Below are 12,586 nucleotides of genomic sequence, written 5' to 3'. Positions count from 1 at the left end.
ATTTACGATTCAAACCAAATAAATTTTGTGTGTTCATCCCCCAATGCTTATTCTGCCAGAGATGAAAGTCATTCTCGTATAAATGATACTGCATACAAAAAACAACGCCCTTTCTATTAATGAATCTCTCAAAGTACATTGTTTTCTATCTTTATATTGTTACAGAATAATTGAATACATCGATTTCTCATTGTTGGCCAGTGTTATCGCTTGGAACTGAAGGGATCAATTCTTGGTCGTCGACAACTACTTGTTCCAACCATGTCGGCTTAACCGCTCCATAGTAGAAGAACGCCATTATCTTTGACAACTCGTCTGCAGTCCTCATCTCTACATAAACATTTCAAAATTATCAAGTTAAGGCAAATGTGTTCTTGGTGAAGAAATCACATACATATTGCCGGTTTATCAAGTGTATACCTTTCTCACGATATAATATTTTTCCTGCTTTGATGAAGATAACTTCGGGGTACACAGAAACTTTTAGCGCAGAGACCAGATCAAGCTCAACTACGGCATCAACTGCAACACACTGTTCAGTAAAATTTTGTAATGTCAGCGAAGTAGAAATACTATGATTAACAAAAACATAGGAACATAAGAATATGATGGATGGGTGTTATTACCCGTGGTGAAGGAAGTCCACAATTCCAAAAAATGTGTGCTACTTTCTCCAATTCTTCCCGTACCTTTTCGTTTTCCTTGGGTCTGAAGACAATCATGAAACACAGAGGTAGCTCAATTTAAACAAAGCGTCAAAAGAAACAGACTCTGATCATACAAAACTGAGGTAGCTCAAATAGTATATGCATTTAGTAGCCATTATGGATATTACAGTGGGGAAAACTGGTCAAGAGAGGTGGATTACAACATGGTCGAAAGACCTGTAACTTCACCAAATTTGTTCTCATAGAAAGAGCAACTAATAATGGTAGCATGACAAGCAACAAAAGAAAGACCCCTGTGATTCAAAGGCCAATTTAATGTTGAATGGAGCATCTACCAAGTGAACTCTAGTCTCTAAATGATGGGACATGTGGAAATAGACACTACAAAATTTACTAACAACCAAATGAAAGAAAAAAAAAGGAAGGTGATGAATGATGAAAAGGAAGAAATTTTACCTTTTATATCGATTATGTACGAAAACAACCAGAGGACTAATATCTTTAAATGCAATTTCTTCCCATTCTTTAGTTGTTATCTCTTTGATTGGGCGAATGTAGTTGTCATCTTGCCATACTATCTCTTTGTCGCTGTCGTAACCTTCATCATCAGCATCCTTCTTGTTATTCTTGATCGTAATCTTGTCAAAGAACTGACCCAAGTTGAATCCCCACCCATCTGCATCTTCAGGCCATTCTGGATCTTCTTCGTCGACAACAAGAGGGTAGTCAGCAAGAAGCTTTTGCATCTTCCTTTTCTTTTCTTCGGGATCTTCTTCCTCCTTCACATTGGGGTTGTTATCAATCACCTCTCTTATCTTCCTTCTCCATTCCCTTCTCTCCTCGTCGTCCATAAGACTAGGACCATCTTCCTTGTCCTCGTCCATGATTCTTCCTTCTACGCCTTTATTATAAGCTCTCATTACAGATCTTCTTCTATCCTTCAACAAGAAAAGACGCACAAGAAAAGTTCAGTAAGAGCATATCCAATTTCGAACTTTTTATGTATAGCAAAGACATCATCCAACGGTAGAAAGCGGTCTGAATTAAAAGTTGAGTTGAAGATAATTACAATAGTAAAAGAAACAAGCGGCTTGTGAGCATATGAGCATCGAGTTTGCGGGTGAGTTTTCAAACTTAACCTCCTCGGTGAGAGCTGTTGTTGTTGCTGCGGAAGAAGCAGGTTGCTAACCACAGCACCTATGGACGCCATCCCAATCCTTCACACTTCAACAATTTAATCTTACTTTTAATTAAATCAGTGACATTTCAAGATATAAACAAAATAAAAAAAATTATGAAAATGATCTATATCAAAATTCATAAACTATTGATCATAGTATTTCTTGAAGTAAGATATTATGAGATGAAATTTTAAGAAATCATACGAGCTATATTTATTTTAACACAATACAATGAGAAGTTTCATGAAGTACAATCTTTAGTATAAAACATGCCTAACGCACGAGCAATCCCATTGTACGTGTTTCATAAATTCGCACACTACGGAAATGTGTAAATACTGTCTTTGTGTATTCTACCAACTAAAGATCGAACTAGCTTCAATTCACTAGTTTGCCCATGGAAGACCCATAGTTCGGAAAATCTTGTAGTATGGCAGGTAACCCACTTTCTATTTGCTAGTTTTCGTATATGAAAATAGTTATCCCGTACTTGAAGAATTATTTCGTATGTAAAAAAATGCATTTGAAATGGTCAAACTAACACATAACAACATGAGCAGAATTTTAAAATTTCTGTATAGTGATGTGTACAATCAATATATAATCAAAATTCAGAATTTTTCTTCACAAGTACAATTTTTTCTGTTAATCTCTAATCTTAGGGTTTCATTGATGTTTTTGAGTTCACTAGATGACAACTATCGAACCATGGAAGAAGGGAATGAAAATAAAATACGAAACAATGGTGAAGAAGAAGGGACTTACTTGACAGTAATCTTCGCTCGAAGAGAGAGAAACTGGGAAAGAAAATGATTTCACCGGAAGAAGGATTAGGGTTTTGCCCAGAGAAATGAGCTGGTGATGATTCGCTGCTGGAAGAGGAAGGAGGATAAACGAGGGTTGGGTGCTTCTAAAGGCACCAGGCTAAATAGCTGTTAGCATCCATCTCTGTTAGCACCAAGCCCAACCGCTCCTTTCTCTATTAGCACCGTCCAACTATGTTGGCACCGGTAAAGTGGAGTTAACCCTAACCATTCCATCCATCTCTCACAAAATCCAACCAGAATTTCGGACAAAAAAGCGATGCCCTAAAACGGACTGGACCAATCCACCCATTTCTATTAAGTCACGGATTAGCCAATCCCTTACTCTTCACATACTCACGGATTGGCTAATCCGTTTCTCTTCACATGCTCACGGATTGGTCAATCCGTGAGTATTTCAATCCACAGAGAACAAAGATGTCAAATTCTTCTAATGGTGAAATTGATGATGCAAATTATTATGGGGATGAGGATGTTGGTCAAGATAATCATATAGGTATGTACTTGTCAAGATTATCGATTGAGGGTTCGGATAAGGGAGATGATGCCGACGAAGAATTCTCAAATGATGAAAAATAGATGGAACATCAGAAAACCTTCCAATTAAATTTCTAGGGTTAACAGCATAAGTTTTCCAATAAAGATCTTCTTTCTACACCATCTCTCAATCACATACCAAGATTTAAACACTAGATAAATTGAGTTTCGATCTTCATCTGATTGAACAAACGATGTTTAATACCTCTTCAGGAAATGAATACACCATTTAAACCAGCTTCTTCCCCCCCCCCCCCCCCCCCCCACCAGCTACTACTACAACTAAAAGTCAAGTCAAAAAACGATCTACTACAGTTACATGGGCTGATAATTCTAGAGAGAGAAAGCAAGATCTATGGAGTCGCCATTGACGGAAGCTTTTAGATCAAAAGGAGAAAGTTTTTAGAGAGCGAGAGAGAGGTGTTTCCCTTGTTCGGGAGAGGGAAGATCGAGAGAGGATAAGGTGGGCTTAAAATAATTAACCATGGTTAAGTTAAGTGGTGTGTGGTTTGAGTTTGATAGAGTTAGATGATGTGTGGCTGAGATTAAATAATTTTTGTTTTGGTGAATAATGGCAGTTGGATATATAACAAGAAAATTTTAATAAGCAAATAAAGGTGAACGTCACTCACATTAAAAATTGGTGCTTATAGAGAAATCGATCAAAAGTCGTTGACACGAGTCAACAAATTTTTTGGATGCTAACAGCCTTTTGGCCAGGTGCCTTTAGAAGCACCCACGAGGGTTTTATTCTTTGTGGGGTAGAAGAAGGGTTTAAAGGTTAATTCCCAAATGGGGAAGGTGAGATCCTATTTTGGTCCTCCAAATTGTCCAATATGACGTTTGATCCCCTAGTTAACCATTCAACTAAATTCAAGTAACTATTTTATCCTCTTCCTATTTGAGAAAGAAAAAGAATTACTGTTTGGACAACAAAAAGAAAGGTATTTCTAATGGAAGTACTTTTTCTTTTTTTGAACTTATTTAGGCAAAACTATATACCCTGGAAAACCCTTCAACAAAACATATGCTCGGGGCTTGTAGCTGGTAGGCCGTAGGTGGTAGATGGTAGTTGATAGTCAGGTAAGCACGTCAAGGAAGTGGGGACGATACTATGGCAGGGACCAATCAATGAAAGAACAAAAAGGCAAAAGCCTCTGGCTATACCACTACACCGTAACACCAATGCATATTTCCTGTCAATACTAAACGCCTCCAAAAATGAGTTGACCACAAGTGGAAAGTTGACGTAGCCGGCTCCCATTGGACGGGTTATTTTTCTCTCGACATTGCCCGTCCAATGGGAGCGTGCCATGACGGCTTACTCCACTTGGTCGGCCTATTTTTTCGGGTACATTTCTCTATTTTCCCAACTTCCCAAGTCTTTCTACCACCAAAAGAATTTTAAAGCATCTAGGAAACCACACAACTTTGAAGTATGTAAATGTTATCTTGTAAAAAGACTAACCATATAACCGAAGAAAAATGTCTTTTTGCTATCGATATCCACATAGGATCTAGAGAGAAGTTGTTTTACTTTCTCTCTTTATATCCTAATCAAATGCATATCTCAGGACAGGATATGCCCCGGACAGAGCATCACGAACTATAACTGAATATGTGGAGTTCTCAACATGCTGTAGTTTTTCTATTGCTCCATAAATTAAGCTTATGAAGTACGCCTACATGTGATGCCTTGACACTAATATGCATGTAAACTTGAGTTTTTGGCGCCGAAAAAACTAATTAAGATTTTGCAAAAATTGAAAAGAAAACAAAAGTAATTAATAGCTATGACAGACTTCCGAAGTTGTGCCCATTAATTAAGCGAGGTGGAAAGAAGAATACAGTGAGTTAATGACAATGATTCTAAATAAGTTGATTTACAAGACCTATTTCATTATTTCTAATAGTATTTCCTTAACCAACATATGAATGCAAACTGTCATCTTTCTATATCTATTTCTCCCTCTCATATCTACTGTCATGAGCTCGACTGAATAAGTGCTAAGTAATGGCAATCCCATAGTACTTCGAACCGTGCATAAACATTTTTGTCCCTCTACAAAAAAATTATCAATTTTTTTAATTTCTCCCAAAATAGTATGTACACATGTGCAACCACGTTTCGTAACTTATTGAATAAGTATCTATTACATGGGTGCATAGCAGTTATTCGATCTTTCTCAGACAAGTCTGTGATACCGACACACTCGAGTAAAAAGTAATTGTGTGCCGACTCCCAACAAGTACGTAAATTCCTTTTTGAATAAGCTTAAAATGACTTAAGTCGTCCATGTTCACCTTCATCTCTATTCGTGGATGTGGTGTCGAAGTGTTTTACCTGATTAGTCCAAAAATGTACAAACTTCTACATATAGGGCTTGCTCCAGGTATCGATGCAATACTCCACAATTTTAATATCTGTTTGAGTCTTAGACCAATTATGCTTGAAAGTAAATAACTTTATATCAAATTCCTTCAATGTCTCTGACCAAACAACTGTCTGCCAATCGAGAATGAACTCTTTGCAAGCACAGTGCAACCCACCGTATGAAGTTGCACGAGATTGAATGCTCTTGTTAATATGCCAGATGTTAAGAAGATGACGAGCCTCGGGAAATACATCGTTGATAGTATTCATTAAGGCAAGTTCTCTATCAGTTACAATTACTGTCGGAAGGTCCCCATGCATATACAACTGCTTGAGACATTCCGAACCCCATCTATAATGATCTGTAGTCTCTTTAGACATGAATGCACATGCAACTGTAAATGTTTTTCCAGTTGAGGGAGGAAATATCGCATGAAAAGGGTATATTTGAACCTATTTGTCTTATATATAGAATCAATTATGAAAAGTAGAGGAAAACATAATGCAAGATTAACACTTTGAGGATGTGCGGAGATTAAATCAGACACCTCGTTCGAAATTTTGGTGTTTCACCAATTACTGGTGATTATTGTACAACTTGTAAAATAGTTGCATTGCAGTATGTCCTTCTTGTAACTCCCGTCTTAGTCGTTTGACTTCATTGTAAACAATCGCATTAATAGAACGGTTATATGTGTTTTGTTGTTTGTTCGACGAATAAATCAGACATCACATTCCTTCACCCATGCATTTAACTCTTAATCGAAAAGGACAATTACAGTTTAGTGGGTCTGATCTTCTACTTACTACATTAGCCTTAGGAGCGTATCCTTTCCTTTTATGGTTGACATAGTCAAGACTTCTCTCGCAAGATAAAACAACATAAGAACCTCATCCTCCATTGCTTAAATTCATCAGTGAAGAGATTCTAATTACAAAAGTTTTATGGTGTCTTCCGGTTTTTGCGCACCACTCTATAGATCCGTTTTAGATTTGAAATACTTACAGTGTATCATAACTTAAAGTCAGTTACAAGAAATTACGTCAAGTCGGGACCTACACAAAATGTTTGGTACTTTCTACATTTTCACTTCGTTAATTACTAAGTCCCTTTCTTGGAGTACTTCAAGATTATTCTACTACATGAATTAATGCAATTAATAAACCAACATATAATTGACAAGATATGAGGTGTTGAATTAGTTGTAAACTCTGCGAATTTATCATACACAAAATTATGTGAACTATTTGCTAGGGAAACTTAATCGAAAGAGTAATATTTCACTTTTTTGAGTAACCTGAGTGGAGATTTTTGTTAAATTTCTTAAGGAAAATTTCTGAACGAACCGAAAGATTTTGCCTCTTTTGGACAAATTTTAAAAGTTGAAGGAAGAAAGAGTAATAAAATCTAACCGAAAATATTTATCTTGAGAATTCCTTACATCTTGAAAGGGATATTCATCTATAGTTTCAGTTCGGTTGAAGAAATAATTGTAGAGGTCAAGACAATAATTTATTCATGGGCTTTGCCAACTAGAATTTTCGTAGGGGGTACCTTTTTCAGTATTCTTGTTTTCTTGGGAGTCGATGTTTTCTAATATGTAAATTTCGAAATTTTGAGTGTTGTCTCGAAACAACAATCGATATATTACCTCTTTCTCAAAAAATAATAATCTATAATAACACTGCTTGATTGAGTTAATAATTATTGGTTCGACTGAAAATTATCTTCTTCCTTCATGGAAGCAAGATCATATATATCTTGAGACATATTAATGTAAATATCCAATAGAAGAAGAAAGTGAAATAAATAAACTAATTGTTTATTGGTAATGGTTGTTGTATAATTTGAATCTGGAGAAGAAAAGACAGGTAATGTTGTTGGAATATTTAGGATTTAATGAAGAAGAAGAAAAAGAATATAGTTAAAATTTTATATTTTTGTGATTGTTCTTTCTAATCCCTCTATATCCCACTATTTAATTTCAAACTCAAAAAAGTAGTTCCTAATACCGATTTAGTATAGGGAACCAAAATACAAAAAATTGATTTTGTACTATAGCTCTCTAACAACAATACCCAACTCCCCTTATTTTTTGTATTATGGAAATTTTATGTTGTAAAAAAGTGAAGGCATTATTACACCATCTCTAGTGCAGCACTCAAACTCCAAAACTTAGAGTGTCGCATAAGATTTTTTAGAGTTTATCTTTAGAAGCCATCTCCAATGAAAAACTCAACACAAGACCATGGACCTGGCGTTAAACTTTAATCAAGGTCCACTTGTACAAGCGAGGTAAAAAAAATTTTTACATGCGAAATAATAAACACAAATTTGTAATAATTTGCCGTATAAACTCAATGGATTGTGTTGCCCTATCATGAACTTAACATTCATATCAAAATTAGAGTTCTGACTTTATCTTTCTACGCAATAAAAAATTTAAATTTAGAGATATAGATTCAATACAGAGAAAGATACTCTAAGATAGATCACTTAAATTGATGTGAGCTAATATTAAATTGATATGTGAATATGAAGTTTAACAAAAGACATACTACTGCAAAAAAGAAGATTATGGCAACAGTAGTTTGTCTAGTTTACATGATAGATTAATCATAGCTCACTTCATCTCACTTATTTTGCTCTTCAATAAAGACCGCTCATCCAATAATTGGGAATTTACGAACGATTAGGGTAACTGGTTCAACGAAGAGTATTATGCGGTTGCAACAAAAGTCCTCAGGGCGAGGCTGAGGCAGTGGGATTGCAAACACAGTTAAATCTGGACGGTCTTTTTGGATCGCATCTATTGCAACAGATAGTTTTTTTCCAAACAACTCCGGCCAAGTCGATTTACCTGCAAAATCATATTTTAAAGATTACCCATTTTAACATATAATGTGACAGAATGATAGGACATACATACAGAGGACTAGAGAACAATACCTTGACATAGAGGGCCTTGGGGAGGGCCATGGATGCACTCATCAAAATCCATTATTGATGTTCTAGGTCTTGTTCTACTAGTATGAGAATGTTGGTTCTTGAAAATGGATGTCATCATTTATACATATGTTTTTGCATACCATCATTGAATTATAAGATCTATAATCAGATTTTGAAATCATTAGAAGTTAGATTCAGTAAAATTTAATCACTTATGACTAAAATCAATGAGATTTTTGTTTCCATAATATGGTTTTGAAGAGTACCATCATTAGATCATAAGATTTATAATCAGATTTTAAAATTATTAGAAGTTAGATTCAGTAAAATCTAATCAATGATGACTAAAATCAGTGTGATTTTTGTTTCCATAATATGTGTTTGAAGATTACCATCATTAAATTATAAGATCTATAATCAAATTTTGAATTAATTAGAAGTTAGATATAGTAAAATCTAATCACTTATGACTAAAATCAATGAGATTCTTGCTTCCATAATATGGGTTTCAAGATCAAAACAGGAGCCCCAAAATTGGAAAAACGGAATAATAGTTAAAGCTAGCGTTTTGAAGAAACAAAAATATTTTCGGGGTTCAAGGACTTTGTAAAAAATTCGTCAACTTTAGTTGACTAATCTATTTTCTTATTGTTATAAGGGAATAATTTTGAGTGAAATTTTGTTAGGCAATTTCATGGCGGGCGATATACGGACAAACATATTTCTTATGTAGATAAATATATTGGGTGTAAAAACAACTGATTATTTTTAATAGAGGACGATTTATTTTCAATGACTTTCGTTGACATAATTCACCAACACCTTCTCTGGCCAACCACCAGCACCTTCTCTGATCAATTGTATCTCTTGATGAATCAAAAAATTGTAACGCCTCGAGCCCTAGCAGTTATCGATATTGTCTCCGCCCTTACCATCTCACATATGCGCGGAGTTTTGTTCTTGGCGAAGGCACCACAAGCCCACCCAAAACGCATCGGTACTTATTAAGTTTGAACACAAACCTATGGTCCAGTCTCTGCACACTCTCACAAGCAATGTGTACCCCACTCTTAGCGTAGGACCGCCCTCAGCTCTGCTACCACTTCGTAACGCCCCGAGCCTTAGCAGTTATCAATATTGTCCCTACTTTTACCTACAGGATTTTGTTCTTGACGAAGACAACGCGAGCCCACCCAAAAGGCCTCAGTCCTTACTAAACTTGAGCGCCCACTTATAGCTCACTCTCTGGACACTCTTGCGAGCGATGTGACACTATACAATCCCCCACCCTCGGCGAAGAGCCGCCCTCGACTCTGATACCACTTTGTAACGCCCAAAGTCTTAGCAGTTATCGATATTGTCCCTGCTTTTTCCACCTCACATAGGTACAGGGTTTTGTTTTTGGCAAAGGCACTGCGAGCCCACCCAAAAGGCCTCGGTATTTACTGAAGGAGATGTCTTTCGATTAAAGATGCAATGCGAGCAATTTGTCGGCTAGGACAATTGATGAAGAAAATCATGAAGTTCAGATGATTTAGGGATCATAGTGTGTTTAGCTAAACACCAACTACGATCGTCAATTTACTAGGTAATTCGCACCTAACTTCGTCCAGATCCTACATCGGGTTACACTAAAGAGTGTCTACTTAATCAGAAGATGTGACTAGAGGGATGAGACATGTAAACATGAGTTAGACCCGTAAATGTGTCCAAAACGTCTAAACAAAGATATGGCAAAGCTCAAGATCTTCTCAGTTATGTGAGTATATGATTATGTCAAGTTGAAACACTATATACTTGTTTTATATGTCGGGTCTCTTGAGTAACGTGGAATTTATCACCGACATGGAAATATTGGAATAATGGGACATTTTTAGAATGTCTGGATCCAATAATGCGAGACAACTATTCGACAAGGGAAGTTATCAGATGCATCCACATTGCGTTATTATGTGTTTAAGATGATATAGCTCTCAGAGTCTCAGACCAACAATGGCATTGACGATTTTGATGCTTAGTAGCAATTCTGCTATTCTACCCGTTCCGCACAAACTGAATATTTTTTGTCTGACAAATCAATAATAGGGGCGGCGGTGAGTGTCAACGATGTGTCAATTACAAAACTAGAACCTAGATAACCATAATTTTCTTAGTTTTTATTTGGAGGTTGTTGGTTGCTTTGGACTATAGAAAACTAAGTTGTGCAATTCGCTACTTCTTCCTTCTTGGTTGGGTCAACAATGCCCTTAGATCTCCTTTTTGGGGGGTTTCAAAGTATTTTAGCCAAGATATGGAAAGAAAATAATGTAGATATAAGAATAAATTAGATTGTTATAGGTCATGAAAATTGACCTAGAAGCCCCCTAGCTCTTTCAAACACGGCTAGTTAAATAAAAGTAATTAAAATGTAAATTTATGTAATATAATATAAAACCTTATAGGGTTGTTTGATATAATTTTGAAGAAAGTTGACCAGATTTTCTGAAAGACACAACGGAGAATTTAATCACCAGATAAAATTTCAAACTATTGTTTTGTTACTTGATGAAAAATGCCTTTTACAAAAACACGTTATGTGATATTTGAATCGAAGAAATTCTTTGATATCTATCAAATATGTAGAATATCAAGATCGAGATACAACACGTTGAATTCTTCCTCAACTCTACTACACATAATTTATAAAATAAATATGATATTCTTAAATGTTTTGATCCATTATTCTTCTCAATACCACTAACATTGACCCATTAAGCAAATCCTTCTGACACTCCCTACCACATTAAAATTTTCTTTTGGAAGAACCCCACCTAAACGTTGAGGTCCCGGTTTCAAAATGTTCATTCATTAGTTCAACTCTTTACATTTATATATATACTCCTTACCTCAAGCTAAAAGGAAAAAATACATAATGAGTCATATTCAACTATTCTTTCTCATATCTCTCAACCATTTGGATTCCCTCACAACTCCATGGCCTTACAACAATTGCACAAATTGTGCCCATGTATATTTATCATTCATGTTCACGAGATAACTTCATTGCTAATGGTACCTATAAATCTAACCTCAACAATCTCTTTCTTTCTCTACCTTCATCAACAAACACTACAAAAATCAATCATGGATATTATAACAACTTCCTACAGCAACCCGGACATCGTTTATGGATCTTATCAGTGTAGAGGGGATATTAAATCACAATTATGCCAAGACAGTGTTGATAAATAAACTAAAGAAACCAAAAAGAGGTGTTCAACCACTAAACAAGCAATTTTATGGTATGATATATGTATATTAAGATACTCTGATGAATCTTATTTCACTTTAATGGAAGAATGACCATCATTATCTCTCAGTCATGTTGATAATGTTAGCAACCTAGAACAATTTAATAAGGTATTAACTAGTTTAGTAGTTGATCTAGCTGGAAAAGTTGTTACTATTGGTTCGTTTAACTATGCTTCTGGAGAAAGAAATTTTGATTCATTTACGAAGGTATACCGTCGAGTCGAATTCTCCTATTTTATTTGCGACTTGGACTTTCGGCCTTTTGCTACAACCAGCTGTTGTGAACCTGTTGTGAACCTGTTGTAGCAAAAGGTATAACAGAGCCATGTGAACCTGTTGTAGCAAAAGGAAAAGAGGAGTGAATTTCATCTATTCAGCTATATCGTGCCTATTTTAACCCTTCTTTAGTGTTTCCAGTAGAGGTATGTGCTGTTTGTTTTTTGTTTTTTTTTTTCAGATCTGAAATCTGAATTGGTATCCATTCAGATTTCAGATGTTTGTTTTTCTTATTTGTAAAAATCTGAAATGTCAGCTGAATCAACTAAATGTCTGAATTGACTGAAAAAAGACCCACATTTTTCAGACTTCAAAATAAGTCTGAAACCAATGCCAAAATCTGAATTTGTGTTAATTTACACTAATAACCCCTTGAATTAAAAAACTTCCACCACCAACACCACTTCCACCACCACCAACACCACCACCACCACCACCACCACCACCACCACCACCACCACCTCCAACACAACAGAACCAGCACC

At 35.8% G+C, this 12,586-nt stretch overlaps 1 protein-coding gene across 2 annotated transcripts; it reads right to left on the bottom strand.

The window, feature by feature from the left end:
- Nucleotides 1–93: 93 nt before the first annotated feature.
- MRL7-L (Thioredoxin superfamily protein) lies at nt 94–2,751 on the bottom strand. 2 transcript variants are annotated; one of them, XM_086666223.1, is made up of 6 exons: nt 2,615–2,751; nt 1,738–1,892; nt 1,125–1,606; nt 627–708; nt 421–532; nt 94–330 (listed from the first exon to the last, which is right to left on the bottom strand). In XM_086666223.1, exons 2-6 carry the CDS (start codon nt 1,876–1,878, stop codon nt 188–190), a joined length of 960 nt encoding a protein of 319 aa, XP_086522349.1. In that variant the 5' UTR covers nt 1,879–1,892; nt 2,615–2,751; the 3' UTR covers nt 94–187. The 2 variants fall into 2 exon arrangements, with proteins under 2 accessions (XP_086522349.1, XP_086522350.1); XM_086666224.1 differs by having other exon boundaries at nt 1,738–1,885; nt 2,615–2,745.
- Between the last annotated feature and the right edge of the window lie 9,835 nt (nt 2,752–12,586).

This window comes from Eschscholzia californica, unplaced genomic scaffold, assembly GCF_041429995.1.
Source record: "Eschscholzia californica isolate CP2 unplaced genomic scaffold, dmEscCali1.0.p SCAF_3, whole genome shotgun sequence".
Lineage (NCBI taxonomy): Eukaryota > Viridiplantae > Streptophyta > Magnoliopsida > Ranunculales > Papaveraceae > Eschscholzia > Eschscholzia californica.
Note: the sequence above shows the minus strand (reverse complement) of the source record. Positions and strands in the feature narration are given on the sequence as shown.